Source organism: Ascaphus truei, chromosome 3 (assembly GCF_040206685.1).
Source record: "Ascaphus truei isolate aAscTru1 chromosome 3, aAscTru1.hap1, whole genome shotgun sequence".
Lineage (NCBI taxonomy): Eukaryota > Metazoa > Chordata > Amphibia > Anura > Ascaphidae > Ascaphus > Ascaphus truei.
The window spans coordinates 61357254-61379739 of NC_134485.1; the positions used below are offsets into that span (position 1 = coordinate 61357254).

General features: G+C 40.2%; 1 protein-coding gene across 3 annotated transcripts in view; it reads right to left on the reverse strand.

Moving 5' to 3' along the window:
• Positions 1-3298: 3298 nt before the first annotated feature.
• The window catches only part of CLTRN (collectrin, amino acid transport regulator), a 60095-nt gene continuing 40907 nt past the window's right edge, over positions 3299-22486 (reverse strand). For all 3 annotated transcript variants that reach the window (XM_075594117.1, XM_075594119.1, XM_075594118.1), the window contains 2 exons: positions 15999-16193; positions 3299-6140 (listed from right to left, as the gene is read on the reverse strand). In XM_075594117.1, coding sequence (XP_075450232.1) covers positions 5987-6140; positions 15999-16193 — 349 coding nt within the window. In that variant the 3' untranslated portion in view covers positions 3299-5986. The remainder of the gene's footprint in view (positions 6141-15998; positions 16194-22486) is intronic.

Here is a 22486-nt window from a genome sequence, read left to right on the forward strand (position 1 = left end):
GTATTCTGTGTCTTTTCTGAGATCACCGGTTGGGAACAGCTATATAAAGATAACTTTATATGTATTTCAAGAATATAAAATTTGTGAGTACAAATTTCATTGGATTTGGGAGGAATTAATCACCATATCACTTAAAAGACATATTGCACCATTGCATATACAGTATGCTTTCTCTTCACATATACCTGCACTCCCCAATCAACTTGGACACCTGAGAAAATACAGATTGAGAGAGCAATCTTCATTTGGGTGGAAGCTGCAAACCACATTTGTTTGTATTTATATTGTATCATTTTTCACTGTATTCCATGGGCACATTCATTTGATGCACCTTAAATACAGTGATTTCAACACTGCATTCATATATATGCACTTAAGCACTTTATTTTATTCTTATTTTAAGAATATCACCAACTAGATTTAAGCGCCACTTGTAGATAATACTGTCTGTTTTTGCGTATAGAACATGGGCAGTAGCTGGAACACATGGCCCTTATCTACTGTAACTTTGTGTTATTATATTTACTCCAAGTCATAATTGTGTTGACTTTTTTCCTGATATATAAGTTTTGTGATGCAACCCAACTTTTAGTAAGGAGACACCATTGTGTTTTACAGGAAAGGTATATACTGTGTTCTAATTAAATGATAAGTAATTAAACTTCTTGTAATCTCTATAAAAAAAAATTAACATATGATGTTTAATCACACATTCAAATACATATTACCTGTGCTGCTCTCTTTAGGTGTATGTAGCTGGTCAAAATATTGACCTCACATATATGGAAAACAGAAGTACACTTCCAGCGCTCCACCCAAATTGGATTGCAATTTACGAATTACATTTTTACATTTAGAATCTAAGTCTGTGTAACAAAGGAATCATTTGGTTGCATCTTTTGATCAAAGCATGATTCAAGCCTGCCAACCTTGTGAAGGTAAACGCCATATAGCAGGTACCTACACTGAAAAAAAAATACAAAAACTGTCCTATGGACTAAACTTAGTGAAATATGTGAGTGTTTTGAAAGGGATAAATGAATCACATAATGCTTATTCTGATTCATTACAATTAAAAACTTGATCCTATAGCAAAGTTCCCTTATTATGAAGGCAAACTGTTGGTGCACAAATTCCCTAGTGAAAAATATGTTTAATCACATGTTTCATCTACTGTAATTTAATCCTTTTTAGTTAGTTACGAGAGCAAACATGAGTTTCACCTACTGGAACAAAACGTATAATAAATTGAGCTCTTACAAAATGACGGAATAAATTTGGGAGGCAGTTCGGTTTAGCAGTCAGAATTACATCAATTAACTATGTGTTACTGTGATGGTAGGGGGGATAACCAGGCTCTCAAATAAAGGTTTAAGACTGTTTGGTTACCCCTAATCCATAATAAGGGTTCAAGAAGAGTCAGCTCTTGAGCCCAGGGTTGTTAAATACATAAACTGTAATTGTGCGACAATAAAGATTTTATGTGGTTTTGCCTTTCCAGGGATGCCAGCAAGCATGGATTGCTAGGCTATGAGTTTCAAGGGGGGATTGCGGAGAAATTGTTGTCAGAATGTGTCTAAGTAGTCGGGGTCCAGAGTTGCTGGATACCCTAAAACTGTATCTGAGAATCATGCTTGATTCCCAGATACATATAGGCCCATTGTTCCAGCAATATCTCACCTTGAAAATGCTTGCACAACTCACCGCTAGGGTTCAATGCTTCAGCATATTCCAGAAAGGTAAATGGGGCATAGGGATGCAAAGTGTCCCGGTAACTATGAGGGGTCTCTAGGTTAAGGGGGATGCCCAGTTAATGCCCCTGTCACCCAGAACCTGCATAGGGGTTCGTGGGTTGGTTCCCTGCTTCAGCACAGACCAGAAAGGTAAAAGGGGGTGTAGGGATATGAGGTGTCCCTGAAACAGTCATGGGGTCCCTAGGTTAATGGGTATACCCAGTAAATGCCCCGGTCACCCAGAACCAGTATAGGGGTTCAGAGGTGCTCCAACCATACATATAAGGTTGTGAGGGGATTCTTAGAATCCGTACTAAGTCTTTGCAATAGTGTGTGGGGAATATGGCTAGTAAAAAATAAAGTGCAGCTTTTTATTCTATTTCCCATACCAGAAAGACTTAGGGTTTTATAGTGTATATTTTATTAACAAAGTGTGTTAAGTACATATATGCGTTGTGCACAGTAAATGAGCTGGGACTTTCAGAACCAATGTTCTGACAGGCCACGGGGGCTACCAACTCGGTGCCAGTAAGTCTGACAGGACATAGGAGATGAAAGCCACAGAGGATGTCTGAGGTGTCAAGGCCATTTGGGAAGGAGGGAAGAGCAAGTAAACATATCCTGGGATGAATGGAAGTTCTCTGAATTTCCATTTGCCCCACCAGAGTTGGAGGAGCCCATCCCAGCATGTGGTTTCTGAATAGCTAGTGGCTGAGGTGGCAACCTTGCACATGCCCTTGCCAGATTCTGCACCCCCACTTGCCTGGCTTCACAAGACCAGCATCGCTCTAATTGGCTGGTTAGGAAACTCCCACGCCCGGATTGGCTGCAGGGTTTTGTGAATGAAACTCAGAAGTATTATAAACCCCTGAGCCAATGAGATTTGTAGATTCTAAGCATCAAGTAAATTCAAGACCTCTGGAGAGAGGGGAGCGGTGGCGTCTGGAATTGCAGGCTGATTTCAGTTCCAGGATATTTCAGAATAGGTCCTTGTCAGGGTAAACTTTGGATATAGAAGCCCCTGCACCTAGGGAAGTCTAGTTTTCACCCCCAGACCCCAGTGTGTCTTGTCTTATGTAGTTTGTGTAACATTGTGTGTCTGCCTCTTCCTGGGAATAAATTTACAATTTATTTCATTTACCTATTTTGCTCAATGTATGATCCTGGTAAAAAGGTGTAAATGCCTGGTCTCCCGTGACAGCTATTTCTTATCTACCTACTAATACACTGAACATTAGGAAAGCTACCAACTGCTTTTTGGTGTCGAACTTGGTCTCATTTCAGTAAGTGTTGCAAACCAGGAGTTGATAACAGTGCTATTAGAGCAAAAATAGTATTATCATGCAGATGATTGCATAATTCTTAAACATTTTGTTTAATTGAGCAACTAGAATCTATTTCATATAGAAACTAGTAACATGCCGAATTCATTTATATGGAAACAAAAAACAATATTGTTATCAGTGTCAACTTCACCTATGCCCCTAGATTTATACAAAAAAACAAAAAAAAACCAAGCTAGAACATATGAAAATAATATTGAGAATTTTTTATTTTTCAGCAGGTGTTAAATATCGTATATCAGATATATAAGTAACTCCTTTAAAGAAGGTACAATTGGTTGTTTTCATATTTAATTATTTGATTGCATGATTTTCAAGATTTCAATCTATCTGTTCTTGGAACTGCATTGGTAATGTAAATAACTGAACGAGTTAAACAGACCCTTTAACACAGGGTGAAGGAGGATCGGTATGACATCATACCGATCCTCATTTCATCCTGCTGCTATCCCAGGATTGGACAAGACTCCGACAGAAACGCTGTGCTTCACTGTAAATATGTGGCCACGAGGATAAGGGACATGGCAACTGATCGTGAGTAAATAGTACACTCCACGCCATATACAAGCTTCTTATTGGACTTTTGTGCTTATACTGTATTTCAGCTGTATTTTATCTATGATACTACTGACGCACTTCCCCCTGGAGGCTACCCTAATATCCCTCATATTGTGCCCATTTCTGTCACAGGAGCACTAAATCAATATATTTCTACAGAACCTCTAACACAACCTACTTTGGGTGTGTCTAATCCCTGTACACTATATGCAATACAGATTACATGTTTGGATTAATTAAGAAAAGACATAGAAAGACCTGGAAATTGCCCAACTCTTTAGATTTACTTTAGATTTAACATGCACCATTTGTAAGTGAAATTTAGTTAATGAACCCTAACTTTGCCTCTCTGATCAGCCATAAATTGCTTTAGGATTCCATGGCAGTTAAGGTGCTCAATTGTCCTGTCAGAGTCTTAATGTGAAGACAGTAATATTCTGATATACAGTACCTAGGAAGAAAGTCCAACGTTCATGCCATTAAACTTCTTTGCTGCCAAATAAGATGGCTAATGTTAGAAAATAATTTCTCAAAATCACATTGGGGGTCACATTCACAAAACAACGTCATTAAAAAAAACAAATTCTATAAAATCTATATCTTTTTTCCTTGTGCATTCCACAATAGTTCTTCATTTGTAAAAATATTACACACCCATGGCAAGGTAGCATTTTTTTAATGTGTAAAAAGAGGTAAAGGAACTGTCTCAGTCACTGGAAGTTGAAAGATGTACTGTATGCTGTTTTGAAAGTCAATAAAAGATTGCAAGAAATTCAATTGTGCGGGACAACATTTATGTGTGTTAATTTCTTCTGGGATGGCAGATTCCGGTGAGGTGTTATTCCCTCCAGACGTCGGGACCAGAGAGACGCGGAGTCCGGCAGAGCCTACGGAAGTCTGCCATCCGGTGAGGTGCTGTCGGTTTCAGGCCGGTGTCCGGCGGAGTATCAAAGGACAGGTGGAGCACTCATTATCTGGTGTATAGCGGCCGGTCCATGGTTGTGATCTAACGGAGGTCTGTAAACTGGTGTGGTAACAACGTTATCCTTGAGATTAGTAAAGTACAGCGTACAGCGGCACATCCTGAGGAGATCTGAGTGCAGTTTGTCTGGTATGTGAGTGAATTGTCCAATGCTGGCATTCTAATAGAATTTCATAGCCAAGTAAAGCACAGAGAACTCTTTACCCACAGTCCCTCTGGCGTGAAGGGGTTAGTGAACTCCTGAGGTGACAGACAACACTACACTTGATGAAACGCTGCTGATACTTGCCATATTGCTCGCTTTGGGACACTAAGCGACAGGTACTTTATCTGTGTGTTATATCAATAGTCACAGAGAAGAAATTAACACACATAAATGTACCACACTATTGAATTTCTTGCAATCTTTTATTGACTTTTTAAACAGTAAACATCTTTCAAGTTCCAGTGACTTGGACTTTCGTTATTGCTGATTGCCTTAGGGCAGGACTTTTATGATCTACTATCAACACCCCGGTCCCTCTATTATTAGGGTTCTTTATTAGATATTTTTTGTCTTATTGTGCCGAATATATTTTTTTCATTGTAAAGACGGCTGTTCAACCTTTGCTATTTTAGTTACATATTTGCAGTAGCAGGACTGCAATGAATGTACACCCAGCAGGTATAGTTTTTATTGGTTTACATCTCCAGTTTCCAACAAACTTCATAGGATGGAGACACAAGTAAGTGGTTTACGCACATGAAACAGACTGGTTCCAAAGCTGTAGAAAATCTTCGTGAAATTCTGCTACAGAATCTTTGATAGCATATTATAGGTGTGGCAGCTCAACTCCCCTGCATGAGGTTCTTTAAAACATCCACCAACATCAACATTTTACAAATATTACAACCAGTATGCATATTAGTAATATAATGATCATTTTCTATTCCATAATCTACTTATTTTATTTTACCAGTTTTAAGGTCCATGTTTAATAAGTGGCACTCTGGCATGACACCTTTCAGCACCAGAATGTTCTGTGATTTGCATCACATTTCTGAAGTAAGACGACCATTTGAGCAGAGAGAAACAAGTTACAGTACAGTATGCTGTGTGAAGATTTGGCTATAACATAAAGAGCATTTAGGGACACAAAAGGTTAATTAAAATATTTCTGTCAATCCACATTTATATTGCAAATGAACTTAAATGTCAGTTTTCTGCACAGCCTTGTACGATCACAGAATCATATTTTATGGTTTGGCTTTATAAAATTCTTACTTAAAACAAAAGGAACATGACTTGTCTCATGGTTTTGAGGTTTTTGTATAATGAAACTGAACTAACAGATCCTCCTTGAGTAATCCAGAAAAGCGAGATAGGCATTTCATAAAGGCGTGAGCGCCTCTTCACTGTTGTCATAGCCACTATTAACTAAGGCTTTTGAATACAAGTTGTCACAGGGAATTGCATTTTCAATCGACACTACATTCTCAATTCTGTCTTCTGATTCTTCATGTTCTGTAGAAGCATTTCCTTTCCTGAAAAATAGAGGGGAAAATAACAGCATTTACAAAATGTTAGTGCCTTTTTTTTTAAATTTTGATGTAAAATTAATAGTAATTTAGATTTAGAGGTTTGAATATTAACAAAATTAAGAATTATAAAAAGAAATTGCTATACTGTATGCAGTAATAGACGAGGGGGAAGGTAAAAGTCACTCCCGCATCAGCTTAAATGAATATACAGTTCAACCCCCTTATAACACTGTGCTTGGGTCCAAGGAATCACATTGCATTATAAGCGGATCGCGTTAGACATAATGTACAATTGTATGCATTGCACAATAAAGTATTTAAGACACCAATAATCGTGTTGTAAAGTATTCATAAATACGAAAATTGGGAGCCATGCTTGCATCGCGTTATAAGCGGATTCGCGTTGTAATGGATCGCGTTATAACGGGGTTGAGCTGTAGTATAAATGGGAACCAGGGTGCAATAGGGATAATTGACGTAGATAAACAAGAAAGAAGAAATAAATCCCTTTTGAATGCACTCACAGTAATGTATAGTGAATATTTGATTTAATTTATTAGGTAATAATATAAAAGATGATTAGATAGGATTGGAATGGTGAGATCTATGGCCAATCCACATTGGTAACGCACATACTACAGTATAAACAAACAAAATTAAAACCATATTGCATTAAATTAATTGTTATCCCTACCATGTGAGATGTATAGTGGGGTCTACTGGAGGTGAATATTTGAATTTGAATACTTGATTTAAGACCCTTTATTAGGTAATAATATAAAAGATGATTAGCTAGGATTGGTATGAGTAGATCTATGGCCAATCCACATAGGTAACGCACATACCATAAACAAAAAAATTAAAACCATGTTGCAGTAAATTAATTGCTATCCCTATCGTGTGAGATGTATAGTGGGGTCTACTGGAGGTGACCTCCTAGTTTGTAGAACTTGTTGACCTAGTAGTATATACTTATTCAAAACTATCAACTCCCACTTTTATCTCTTGTACTATAACTCCAGGATGATATAAGATCAAACCTGAAGCACTAAACCTCTCAAAGAGAGATGAACAGAAGGGCACAAAAAATATTTATAAAACTGCTTTTAAAAACTGGAGGCGTGTACACAGCCAGATAAGTGTTGGCTATGTGGTCACTGGTGACCAGGCAGTAACTCTAAATTGTCACTGTACAAATGGTCCAGGAAGTAGGACAATTATCCCTGTAAACCTTTCCTTTCTAAAAAGATGTCCAATCTTTTCTTGAACAAATCTATTATATCTGCCATCACAGATGAATTCCACATTTTAACTGCCATTACTGTAAAGAACCCTTTCCTTTGTTGCTGGTGAAATCTCCATTCCTCCAACCTTAAGGGATGACCCTGTGTCGTTTGTACTGTCCTTTGGATAAATAGTTATTGTATTTTGCTCGTTGTACTGTCCCTGAATATATTTGTATATAGTTATCATATCCCCTCTTAGACGCCTCTTTTCTAATGAAAATAAATCTAATTTAGCTAGCCTCTCCTCATAAGTTAGGTTGTCCATTCCCTTTATTAATTTAGTGGCTCTTCTCTGCACTCTCTAGTTCCATAATGTCTTTTCTAAGGAGTGGTGCTCAAAATTGTACTCCATAATCAAGGTGTGGTCTTACTAATGCTTTATATAGGGGCATAGTTATGTTTACTTCCCTTCCATCCATTGCCCATTTAATGCAAGATGAGATCTTGTTTCCTTTGCAGCTACTGCATGACTTTGGGCACTATTGCTAAGCCTGCTGTCTACAAGCACTCCTAAATCCTTCTCCATCAAAGATTCCCCCAATTTATCCCCATTTAATTTGTAAGTTGCCTGTTTATTCTTGCTTCCCAAATGCATAACCTTACATTTATCTGTATTAAACCTCATCTGCCATTTACCCAACCAAGATTCCAGTCTCCCAAGTCCTTCTGGAGAGAAATTACATCCTGCTCTGATTCTACTACCTATAGTATAGTGATAAAGTGAAAACAGGCGCAAACAGATAAAGGGTGATCACTAAAAATATAGTGAAAAAATATATATCTTATAATAAGTGAAACATTGATGTGAAAGTAAATTAGAAGTGTAAATAATTTCACTCCCTGCTCAGACCCACTGGGAGGGGTAGTCTTCACTCGTCCCCAATGGTAACAGTAGTAGACACGGAATCCAGGGGGAGCATAGGGAAGAAACAAAAATAAAACAGATATAAGTGCAGTGGGATAATGAATGGGGAAAATGAGTTTCCAAAATCTTGGCTTCTGTAGAATGGCTACTTACAAGATGTAAGAGTCAAAACAGCAGGGTTGACAATCAGTCATTGGTGAATGTTTAGTGTAGCAATCATCAGAGTGGTTCAGGTGCTCAGGAGTATACGTTCCAGATGAAAGAGAGAGAACAAACTTGCATAGCGCAGATCAACCAAGGTATAAAACGATTTATCTAATTAAAAAATGCACTCACAATATAAAGAATAAAATCGGGCATGTCACACTTGATAAGTGTATGAGAAGATATCAGTAGCCAGCTGGCTCACCATCCCACAAATCTCCGCGCTCATCTGTCTCTGCCTCTGCTCAACTGCGTCACCGCAAGGCTAGGCGTCTGACGTCAGAACTGGTTTCGTCTGTTGATGGTGGCTGGACCTTCCGTGAGTCTTCTCCAGACTGCTCCGCAACAAAGACTCCACTCAACATGTTTTGCTATGTAATCCCGTCGGCTTCGTCAGGAGTGTGAAGTCTCAAGGTTACACTGTGTATTATATAGCTTGGTTGCTAATTAATTATACGAAACAATTGTTCCTTAAAGCGCTATTGGGTTAATGTTAAGTGCTGGAACTAGCTCGCTCAATGGCACAAGGTAAGAAATCAATACAATAGAAATAGATACAATTGGATACATAAGAGAATATGGTGTAAGTGATGAAAAGCAGGTATTGCTTAAAACGGAAAGACTCAGATGAATATTAGCATGTGTTATACATATATATTAAAATCCTAATACCATGGATTCTAGTTTGAGGAAGACATGTTAATAGAACATATATTAATGAAAACATATATTTATACAAATTATTTATAAAATATATTAAACTAATGATATTCCGTATGGTGGTATTAATAAAATATGACGGGAATGGATATTCTAACACATGGAAACTAAACCAAAATGCACATGGAGATAAACAATGGAGATATACAATCCCTAAGACTCATATAACACAATAAACACAATGAAAGATATGATGCCTAGAAGGGAGACATAAAGCCAAAATTAGAGCAAATTCATTTCAGAAATGGCACAATGTCCAACTCCATATTAAGTCCCCTTGGTGTGAGACTGCCCAATCTGTGGATCCAAAAAGATTCCCTCTTCAATAACTCTATTTCTCTGTCACACCCTCTACAATGTTGTTTAACCTGTTCAATAACTATATATTTTAAACCTGTTGGATCTCCTTGATGGAATAATGAGAAATGATCAGATACACTATGCGTCTTTAATTGACGTTTAATGCTGCTTAGATGTTCCACAATCCTTATTCTGATTGGCCTTGCAGTTTTACCCACATATTGAAGTTTACAGGGGCACTCAAGTAAGTATATGACATGATCCGATCTACAGGTAAGACAGGTTTTAATATTGAAACTCTCATTTGTGACATTAGAGCTAAAACTCGCAGTAATAGGAGACTTAAACTTGCATGTCCTGCAAGTTTTGCACCCATAGAATCCCATATTGTGACTAAGCCAATTATTTTGATTGGTTTTCTTATGTGTGAGTGCACTGGGTGCCAGTTGATTTTTTAGATTACTAGCTTTCCTGAACAAAACACTGGGTCTCTCTGGAATTTCTTTTCCTAATATAGGATCATTCTTTAAAATGTCCCAATGCTTGTTCAGGATCCCAGTGATCTTTTTTGATTCTTTGTTGAAACCTGTAATAAATGCATAATCTAATCGATCATTTTTCTTTTTCTTTACTTTTGGTTTCAACAAATCACTCCTATTCTTACCGTCTGCTTTTAGCAATGCTTTGTCCAACATCCCCTCATCATAATCTTTCTCAGAAATCTATCTTTAATAAAATCTGCTTGTTGTAAAAATTAGTTATTTAGTCTATTGAATTGTCCTAATGGCACATTGTCCCTCCATCTATGTAGGTGACTGCTTGATCTCAAAATGTAATTGTTCTTGTCAATTTCTTTGAAAAAGGTTTTGGTCTTAATTGCATTTTCTTCCGTGTAAATTACTAGATCCAAAAAATTGATCTTATCTCTACTGGATAAACTAGTAAAATTCAAATTACATGTGTTAGTGTTAATGTAATCAAAGAACTTTTCAAGTTCCTCTTCCCTCCCCTTCCATATTAAAAACACATCATCGATGAAACGGCGCCAGAGTACCAGGCTCGCCACGGACCCCCCCCCCCCTCCACAGGCCAGATGAATTCTTCCTCCCAGACTGCCATGAAGAGGTTGGCATAACTAGGGGTGAACCTGGTACCCATCGCCGTTCCACAATTTTGTAAATAAAATTCTCCACCATATCAAAATAATTATGATTTAAAATAAATTGTATCCTTTCTATGATAAAATCTGCCTGACTTTCTGGCAATTCTCTGTGTTGTCTCAATATGTGTCTAATATGTGTCTAAGACAGAGAATTGCCAGAAAGTCAGGCAGATTTTGGGGGATTCCCATTTTGGGGGTTCAATTTGAGCTTGTAGGTGTTCTGTATGTTTTATAATATCCATTCCCGTCATATTTTATTAATACCACCATACGGAATATCATTAGTTTAATATATTTATAAATAATTTGTATAAATATATGTTTTCATTAATATGTGTTCTATTAACATGTCTTCCTCAAACTAGAATCCATGGTATTAGGATTTTAATATATATGTATAATACATGCTAATATTCATCTGGGTCTTTCCGTTTTAAGCAATACCTGCTTTTCATCACTTACACCATATTCTCTTATGTATCCAATTGTTTCTATTTCTATTGTATTGATTTCTTACCTTGTGCCATTGAGCGAGCTAGTTCCAGCACTTAACATTAACCCCAATAGCGCTTTAAGGAACAATTGTTTCGTATAATTAATTAGCAACCAAGCTATATAATACACAGTGTAACCTTGAGACTTCACACTCCTGATGAAGAGATGTGATGTGACTTGAGTATTAAGTCATACCATTAGTGCATGTAGACTTGCTGCCTTGTTTCTATTATAGATAATCAGCTTGACAGCAATAGCTGTGTCAAGACAGTGTTGTTCTCCTTTAAAGCCTTAGTGTTCGTGATGAATTATCTACAGATTTTGAATAGTACACTCTGTTCGGTATAACTTAACAGGCGGGCATCCGAACATTGTTAGTGTGTGTGAGACCGTGTTATTTGCCGGTACACAAAGCAGGGGGTAACGGCAGTGCGAGGCGTCCGTACTCGATCCTAATGGTCACGGACAGGGGGTTAACAAAGAACACGTTTCTATGGTAACCACTTACCTATAAATGTCTCCAATGCTGACTGGGTGGGTCCACTTCCGAAAAAGCGTGTTGACATGAAACGTACGTCAGGTTGTACTGTGTGGTGACATCAATTGGAGAAACACACAGAAGGTGACAGATTTGAAACATTTAGGCAACCGCTTGCAACATTTGTTACTACATTGACTGAATGAGGCTATAACTTGATACGGCAAACCTAGCCATGCCTCCAGGCTTAAATACACACTTTGTGTGCCTGTTCATAACTGCGTTTCAGCAGCTTCCTGGTTCATGATCATTAGGATTGAGTATGGACACCTTGCACTGCGGTTACCCCCTGCTTTGTGTACCGGCAAATAACACGCATTAGGTCTCACACACACACAACAATGTTCGGATGCCCACCTGTTAAGTTATACTGAACGGAATGTACTATTCAATATCTGTAGATAATTCATCATGAACATTAAGGCTTTAAAGGAGAACAACACTGTCTTGACACAGCTATTGCTGTCAAGCCGATTATCTATAATAGAAACAAGGCCGCATGTGTACGTGCACTAATGATGTGACTTAATACTTCAGTCACATCACATCTCTGCTGTACGGTCTACTGCCAGCATAATTGATCCCACTCATATGGAATCAGTGCCTTGATTGTATTACTTACCTCTACCCTAATATATAGTGTGTCTCCACATCCTGGACCATTTGTGCATTGACAATTTAGAGTTACTGCCTGGTCACCAGTGACCACATAGCCAACACTTATCTGGCTGTGTACACACCTCCAGTTTTTTAATGCAGTTTTTGAAATATTTTTTGCGCCATTCTGTTCATCTCTCTTTGAGAGGTTTAGTGCTTCAGGTTTGATTTTATATCATCCTGGAGTTATAGTACAAGAGATAAAAGTTGGAGTTGATAGTTTTGAATAAGTATATACTACTAGGTCAACAAGTTCTACAAACTAGGAGGTCACCTCCAGTAGACCTCACTATACATCTCGCACGATAGGGATAGCAATTAATTTACTGCAACATGGTTTTATTTTTTTTGTTTATGGTATGTGCGTTACATATGTGGATTGGCCATAGATCTACTCATACCAATCCTATCTAATCACCTTTTATATTATTACCTAATAAAGGGTCTTAAATCAAATATTCACTATACATTACTGTGAGTGCATTCAAAAGGGATTTCTTCCCTTTATGCAGTAATCAAAGTGAAACGCCACCCAGATCTTTACATCCTTTTTTAGACACTGTGTCCAATTCTGAAGGGTGATGCAGTCTATATTTTAAATTAAATTTATCACTAGCCTAACTTGATTACATAACCATATGTTCCTCAATGAGAAGTAAACATTTTCAATTGTAATTGGATTTTTAGAAATTGCTTCTCTGGCTTATTTTGTGGTATACCTGTACAGTAGTTATGCTATTTTCCAGTTCTGCAATATAGTGCCTCAAATATGGCCCAACATGCTACGGTGGAAAAACAAGGCTGCACCATAGACCAATAGAGAGTATTAATGCTAAAATACAATGTTGCAGCATTTGTACCACCACATATACACCAAAGAGTTATATAAAAGGAAAAATGTTCTAGCAAACAGAGAGAGAATTCAAAAACGAATTCAAGTTTTATTTCCGCTTCCTTGTCAATTATAGACAGGAGATGTGTAAGGTAGATTATATGAATCATGCACTGATAGATCTGGACATTTATAGCAACATTCATAAGTAATGTTCATGAAAGTCCAATAAACGATTTGGAATGTGTAAATTTCCCCGTGTTCCAAAACACTCTCTAAAATAAATACTCTTCAGCTGTAATAATAATAACAACCCCATGTGTGGTAGATGGAAAATGTATGATGGGCCACAGTTATTATGCTGCAATATCAAATGTAATTTAACACAGTGTATTTGTTTCTAAAGAAAATACGTTTGTGCAAAAGAGATAAAATAAAACATGCAGTGAGCGAAAACACTGCAAATCTAAGCCGGGAGTGTTCCTCCAACATCATATTTACTTTAAATTTGACCCTTGATCAAAGTCTAAGAAAATTATATATTTTAAGCAGGCTGCAAGACCTTTTATTATGAAATCACCGGATGATAAGGAACTCAAAGATCATGAACTGTTCCTAATCTCTAGAGTTTACAACACAATTTAGGGGTAATTTCTGCACTCAGAAATCATTAACTGCAATAACATTTTATTGTGTTTTGTGAACTTGGCTTTGGATCATGTCTTTTTGTGATATGCAATTTATTACAATGCCTTGTAGCTTCCAATTTTATATCCAGCATCCATATTTTCTAATGAAGACCAATTATACTGTATTCATAATGAACTCATGAGAACAAAGATAAATCAGACTTGGGCCTCTACTGTATCAAAGGTAGAATGTGACCCCAAAGTTTTTACGCTGAACTATACCTGCACCAGGCAGCATCTGTGTATTAATCTTAGCTGTGCTATTTTTGGGTAAGTCTGTGTCAATCTGTGATGAGATGAGGGATTTATGGAGCATGTGGGAGGTGTTAGGAGGAGTTACATATTGGCTCAGGCCTATGTGTTCAGTAATGAGCGGCTTTCTGCATTGGGTTTCTCCTCATTTAAATGCGTCAAATTCTACAACAGTAGAAATACGTTTCATGCTAATTTTTTTAACACAAATACACAGCACGGACCATTTTCTTCATACACAGACCCCAAACTGCTTAAATATTGTCCGTTTCGCAACATTGGATATGGATACATTTTTGTACCTAACAATACTGCCATTTTTTATTGACTTTATATATTTTTTAAAATGTTGTGGCTGTAATTATCATTTGCACAAGGAGTTTACCCAGCAGACTGAGCTTGTCTCTGATACCGACTGTGTTGTGATTTCATTATATATTCTCTTTATATGAGATGGTGGTCCTGTAGCTAGATTAATTCTTGTTGGCACATGAAAGTTGCAAGTCTACTGGAGCAAGCTCATATGAGATACAGTCTGTGTTTGCGTTAGCCGACATCTGCATATTACAAGTGTAGATGAGACAGTCGATCTAACATGTATGGGCTACAATTATGCTATTAGCATTCGTTAAGTGCGTATTTACATGAGTCAGGTCACAAGAAACACACAGAGTAACAGTGTGTGTGAAATGCTGTGACAACTTTACTGCTGTTGTGAATGAAAGTGGGATATTCTATTATCCTTCTCCTGTTTCGTTTCTGTCCTGTGGGAGGACGCCCCCGCGACATGAGAGGTGTGTCTTATGGAGCTCAAATATTTAGCCCTCTCTCCTGACTAATAAGATATCATCTTGCTATATAATTGACCCTTCCCCCTTGTGAATGAAAAGAACAGCATTTTATGAGTACAGTAGAGGCAACGCTTATTCTAACATTTGCTTTAAACTAGCCGGGTTACATTCAGGGTATGTGCTGGGTATGTGCTGGGTATGTTCTGGGCTAGTTTGAGGCATGTTTAAGGCATTTCTGCATTGACTAACGACCCATACGATTAACACAGCAGGGATCCCTGGCAGTCCAGATCAGTTTGAATGGGACTGCCAGGGACCCCCGCTGTTAATCTGATAGGCCATTAATCAATGCAGAAATGCTGGGGCTAGTTTAAGGAAAATTTAAGGCATGTATTCAGAATGTACCTGGGTCTTTTGGGGAATTGCCACTGGTTTTTGTTAGAATAATCGCTGCCTCTACTGTAAGTACTAAGGGTATATGTAGTTTGTAATAGCATTTACTGCTATATATTAATAATTACAGTATAACTCATCTTAGACAGTTTATCAGAAATAGCTTAAGTGACCTTGCTCTTATGAATGACACTGTATATATGCAGTGATTAATTATTAAATTTTAACTCATATATACAGTATATATTGCTATTTTCATTTTGCATTTAGAGTTGCACTTTTTTAGTCCACTGTACTAGATGTAATTTCAGACCCATGAAAATACATTTTTATGTTTTTTAATGGACTGACAATATTATATTTTGATATGTATTTAATAAATGTTGTAATCATGATTGCAATATAGCAACTCCTTGTCTCTGTGTTTTTGGTATATGGATGATAGAGATCCTTGCACCACCCTATACACTAAGGGTTTATGATTACAGTTCAATCAGGAACCTGAGCTGGATTTGTCTTATTTTGAAGATTATACTATTATATAGGGCATCTTCTGGCATCAGAGGACACCTTCCAGCACATCTACTTGAATGGAAAGTGTCTTCCAAGGCTGGAAAGTGTCTCATTGAACAGCACCGCCTAATAAATATTACCATTGTGTATTGTATATGACTTACTTCCTGCGTTGTATTATTCCTGACACAACTAGGAAACCCATTGCACTCATGGTGAGACTAAAAATCACCCCAAACACGATAAGCCATGATGGCTTGGAAGACTCAGTGATAGGAACCAATGTAGGTGGAATGTCTATAAACTCCAGGGTTTTGTCATCTAACAGAAAGGCTTTGTTAATCCTGTTCCTTTCATTCCTGGAAACATAACAGAGAGATGTTAACACAGCAACAAGTATTGGATTTCTACAGAAAACAAACTGATACCATGTACCCTTTATACAGTTTGTTCATCAATATTACAAATATTACATTGTGTGTGAGGTCAGTCATTGAGGCTGATGCACAGGGAGAAAATCTGGAGCAAAGTACTTTGACATATTGGGAGAGGTATTACCAATGAGCAATAGTGGATTAACAGCCATTAAAGCTAATTGTGACTAGCACACTTTCATGAATTTCCCCCATTGACACTTGACACTTAGGCCCAGATTCACAAAGATCCGTTAAGTTAGGTCTCATAACATGTTATTTTCCCCGGGGTTAACGCCAATCCATAAAGCTAATTATATGCGAAAAGAAAGAGTGTTAGTCATCTCATTAGAATAGGCTTTGGTTTGTGTGCAAGATGGAAAAGTTGATAAGTCTAATTAATGACACTGGCGTAAACATTTTTAAAGTCTGGACGCTATGGTTGCCATAGACAGACATCCCAGGGGTGGAGAGGACCACAATTTGGCCTTGATAGTTTCAGATGCATTCTCGTTTAACAGTAGTGATAGGTTTAAGGCAACTAGCGATCCAGAGACTTCCATGGGTGTGAGGGAGTGGTAATCATACAGGGATCGGATGCACGTTTACTATCCAAGCTCAATCCCAATCTCATCTGATAAACTGCCACAGAATGGAGACTCTAGACAGGGGAACGGACCCCCCTTCCCCCTCTCTTATTTTGTATTTTCATTTTCTTTAAACTTGATGTTAAACATGATTGGCATTGGTAATTAAAAGAAACAATGGATGTATGCTAGGTCTTTGTACTTGCTTTAAAAAACAATACAAATCTGTAAGGAATCGGGGGTCACATCCCTTGCGGCGTGACCCCTCCTTACCCACTACCAGTACTGCAGCGGCTGCTGTCCCTGCCCCCCGTCGCTATCCATGCCGCCGCCCAGTGCATACCTTGAACTCTGCCGTCGCCATCTTGGATTCTGGCACTGGTGTTACAGACTCTCAGCTGGGCTCTACTATTTCCTGGTCTCTCAGCCACTCACGAGCAGCTCCTCGACACGCCTCCGCCATGCCCCTCGTGCAGATTGGTCACTGTCGCTTTAAATATCCTGCTTTGCCTTCACTTCCTTGCTCTGCATAGCTCCTTGCTTCCTGTGTAGCCTGGATACTGTGTCGTGCTCCTGTTTGTCTTTACTCCTACAGATTTGAACCGGCTTGTCTGACTTACCTCTCTGGCTCCCGACTTCGGCGTACCCATCACGATTCTTACCTCTCAGACCCTTGGACACGGAAAGGGATTTAACAACGGAACTCTCTATACTCCTGAACTCGGCAAGTACAACGACTATTCTAAATCTTAATCCAGGCCTGGCCACGCTACAACCACATCCCGGACCCGCTCCCTCTGCTGTCGGTGTGTATATTCAACATCCCACCTCAGTACAGGGGACTGGCCTGGTCTATGGGCTGCACAGCGTGACATTATGCAGAGCCCAACAGAAACAGACCTGACTGAGGTGGGCCAACTAATCAGGGGACTTGCGCATTGCACTGATACTTTGGGAACTCAGATCACAAGCCTGGTACAACAGCTTTCCCAGCTTTCACTACAGCCTATTCCGGCCCCAGCTGTGCAGGGTGGCGACCGGCCATCAGAACTCAGGATTCCTATGCCTAAAGCATATGCGGGTGACCCTCTAGCCTTTCGTGGGTTTTTGAACCAATGTGAAATACAGTTTGAGATTTCTCTCAGCCTGTTCTCCACCGGACGCACCAAGGTAGCCTATGTTTACTCTCTTTTAACAGTGAACGCCTTGGCATGGGCCTCTCCCATCTGGGAGTTGCGTGCAGAAGTCACCCAGGATTACCAGCACTTCCTCCAAGAATTCCAGCAGGTATTCGATATTCCCGCCCACAGAGATACTGCCGCTGCTTCTCTTGTTCAATTGTCTCAAGGTCGTAGGTCCGTAGCCAAATATGCATTGGAATTCCGGACTGTCGCGGCGGAGACGCATTGGAACCAAGATGCCCTCATTGCTGTGTTTTGACAAGGTTTGTCCGACTCTGTAAAGGATGAACTTGCAGTTCAGCCCAGGCCCCAGGGATTGGAGGAATTGATCGCACTATGCATACGAGTGGATCAGCGCCTTAAACAGCGCCGTCATGAACGCCAGCGTCCCAGAATTGTCTCTTCTGACCCTATTCTTCCCAGATCCTTCCCAGCTATTCGTCCTGTTCTAGACACTGTGGAACCCATGCAGATTGCCAGTCAAGAGTTCCGTAATACCAACAGGACTGCCGATAGAACCACTGTCCGGACTGCCGAAAGGGCTCGTCGCCGGAATGAGGGCCTTTGCTACTACTGTGGATCTCCTGAGCATACGGTACGTTTTTGTCCTTTAAGGCCTAAAGAACAAACACGACAAATGGGGCAAGAGGGACTCATTTTGGGGTCAATATCTTCTCACCCTATCTCTGAAGAGGAACTCACTAAGAGAATTATGCTTCCAGTCTCGCTTGAAGGTCCGAATTTTCTCGTAACCACCGCTGCTTTTCTTGATTCAGGATCCGTTGGTAACTTTGTGGATCAAGATTTTGCTACTCATAACAAGATTCCACTCATCGCTAAGAAATTGCTGATTGGTCTCGAGGCTATTGATGGTCGTCCTTTGCAACCTGCCTTCATCACGTTAGAGACTCTTCCTCTCACCCTTTCTGCCGGTACTCACACCGAAATCATATCCTTTGACGTGATGCACTCTCCTGCCGTTCCAGTTATCCTAGGATTACCCTGGCTACAGAAGCACAACCAACGCATTGATTGGAGGGATGGCAAGACAATTCAGTGGGAGCCAGAGTCAGATGCCTCACCATTGCCGGTCATTTCTCCTACCACAGTCCTCGCGGGAGTGGAAACGCCCCTGGCTAATGATTCTGCTCTTCCTGAAGCATATGCGGATTTCATCTATGTATTTAGCAAGACACAATCGGAGGTTCTACCTCCTCACAGTCCTTATGATTGCCCCATTGATCTGGTTCCCGGCGCTGTTCTTCTAAAATGTAAGTCCTACCCCTTTTCTCTCCCTGAAACTGAAGCCATGGCAGCATACATCAAAGAAAACCTTGAAAAAGGATTCATTCGTAATTCGTCGTCCCCCGCTGGTGCCGGTTTCTTTTTTGTCAAAAAGAAAGACGGATCCCTGAGACCATGCATTGATTACCGAGGGCTCAATCTCATCACAGTCAAGAATCGATACCCCCTTCCGCTGATCTCTGAACTCTTTGATAGGCTTCAAGGGGCAAAAAAAAAAATTCTTGTTCGCATCCGAGAAGGCGATGAATGGAAGACTGCCTTCAATACCAGAAGCGGCCACTACGAGTATCTTGTAATGCCCTTCGGCTTATGCAATGCTCCTGCTGTTTATCAGGATTTTATGAATGATGTCTTCCGTGATGTTCTCAACTCTTTCGTAATCGTCTATTTGGACAATATCCTAATTTTTTCTAAAAAATCTTCAAGATCATGTCCAGCATACCAGGCTTGTTCTCGCTCGCCTTCGTGTCAATAATCTCTACACTAAGCTTGAGAAATGTCTTTTTCATCCAACCTCTACTGCCTTCTTAGGCTATATAATTTCAGATAAAGGATTTTCAATGGACCCTGAAAAACTTAAGGCTGTTTTGGATTGGCCTCAGCCCAACTCTCTCAAAGCCATCCAGCGTTTTTTGGGCTTCTCCAATTACTATAGGAAATTCATCCGAAATTTTTTCACCACTGTGTCTCCCATTACAGCCCTTACCAAGAAGGGAGCTGACCCATCTGTATGGCCTCCGCAGGCCGTCTCATCCTTCGAAACCCTGAAACAAGCTTTCGTCTCGGCACCCATTCTGCGACATCCCGATATTAGTCTTCCTTTTACTTTAGAAGTTGATGCATCTGATTGTGGTGCAGGCGCCATCCTGTCCCAGAGATTCTTCCCTCAAGATAAGCTTCATCCATGTGGTTTTTTTTCAAAGAAGTTTTCGCCCGCTGAAAAGAACTATGATGTTGGCAATAGAGAGCTCTTGGCTATCAAGATGGCCTTACAGGAATGGCGACATCTCCTGGAAGGTTCCTGCGAACCTATTTCTATATTGACCGATCATAAAAATCTTCTTTATATTGAAAATGCACGTCGTCTGGGTTGTCGTCAAGCTCGTTGGGCACTATTTTTCTCAAGATTTAATTATACTCTGTCTTATATTCCCGGTTCTAAGAACACAAAAGCTGATGCCTTGTCCCGACAATTTTCTCCTGAGGAAAGATCCGAAGAAACCCCTGAAACTATCGTACCCTCTAAGTTTATAATTTCCGCCAACTCATTTTACATTCTCGAAAAGATTGTTGAAGCTCAAACACAAATTCCGAGTGGTCTAGAGGTCCCGGAAGGAACTCTTTATGCTGTACCCAGGTTTCATCAAAAGATATTAGAATGGGGCCACACTGTCCGTTCAGCCGGCCATCCCGGCTTCAAAAGAACTTTGGATCTTATCAAGCGTACTTTCTGGTGGCCTAATATGGCAAAGATGGTTCATGAATTTACTAGTGCTTGTCCAGTATGCACACAAAACAAGACTCTTCATCAAAGACCCTCAGGCTTGCTCATGCCCTTGCCAGTACCTGAACGTCCATGGTCACATATTTCAATGGATTTCATTGTGGATCTACCCCCTTCCTGAGGGATGAATACCATTTTGGTCATCGTTGACCGTTTTTCAAAACAGGCCCACTTTGTTCCACTCAAAGGACTTCCCTCCTCACCCACCCTAGCTGATATCTTCACCAAGGAGGTGTTTCGCATCCATGGGATACCTACATTCATAGTCTCGGACCGAGGCACGCAATTTATATCGACATTTTGGTGGGCTTTCTCCAAGAGGCTTGGCATGGCCTATCCTTCTTGTCAGGCTATCACGCCCAAACTAATGGGCAAACAGAACGACTAAATCAAACGCTGGAACAATACCTATGGTGTTTTATTTCTGACTCCTAGGATAATTGGGGTGACCTGCTACCTTGGGCAGAATTTGCAACCAATTCACTTTGTAATGAATCCACGCACGAAACCCCGTTCTTCGTGAATTATGGTTTCCACCCAAGTCGACTGCCAATCTCAAACATTCCAATAGGAGAGCCGGCAGCTGATGAACGGGTAACTACTCTTCAGAAGTCATGGATCAAGATTCAGTCTGCGCTTCTTAGCGCCGCTCAGAAATTCAAGTCTCAGGTAGACCACCGTCGTCAACAGGCCCCTAATTACAAGCCAGGGGACCGAGTTTGGCTTTCATCCAAGAACATCAAGTTGAAGACTCCGACCCCGAAATTGGCACCCTGATTCTTAGGTCCTTTTCTGATCCAAGAACAAATCAATCCTGTGGCATTTCGTCTGCAACTTCCGTCTTCCATGAGGATTCCAAACGTATTCCACGTTTCTTTGCTCAAGCCATTCGTCCAGAGCAAACGGTTCCCTGCTAAGACCCATAAACCCAAACCAGTCACGGTCCAAGGACACCCTGAATTCGAAATCCAGACAATCATGGATTCTCGTGTATCCAGAGGAATGATACAATTCCTTGTTCACTGGAAGGGTTATGGCCCAGAGGAACGCTCTTGGGTACCCAAGGAGGACATCCATGCTCCAGTTCTCTTGGACCGCTTCCACAAGAAATTTCCACAGAAGCCTTGGATGGATCGTCCTGACGTCGATCCAGAAGGGTGGGGTACTGTAAGGAATCGGGGGCCACGTCCCTTGCAGCGTGACCCCTCCTTACGGCTGCTGCCCCTGCCCCCCGTCGCTATCCATGCCGCCGCCCAGTGCATACCTTGAACTCTGCCGTCGCCATCTTGGATTCTGGCACTGGTGTTACAGACTCTCAGCTGGGCTCTACTATTTCCTGGTCTCTCAGCCACTCACGAGCAGCTCCTCGACACGCCTCCGCCATGCCCCTCGTGCAGATTGGTCACTGTCGCTTTAAATATCCTGCTTTGCCTTCACTTCCTTGCTCTGCATAGCTCCTTGCTTCCTGTGTAGCCTGGATACTGTGTCGTGCTCCTGTTTGTCTTTACTCCTACAGATTTGAACCGGCTTGTCTGACTTACCTCTCTGGCTCCCGACTTCGGCTTACCCATCACGATTCTTACCTCTCAGACCCTTGGACACGGAAACAGATTTAACTACGGAACTCTCTATACTCCTGAACTCGGCAAGTACAACGACTAT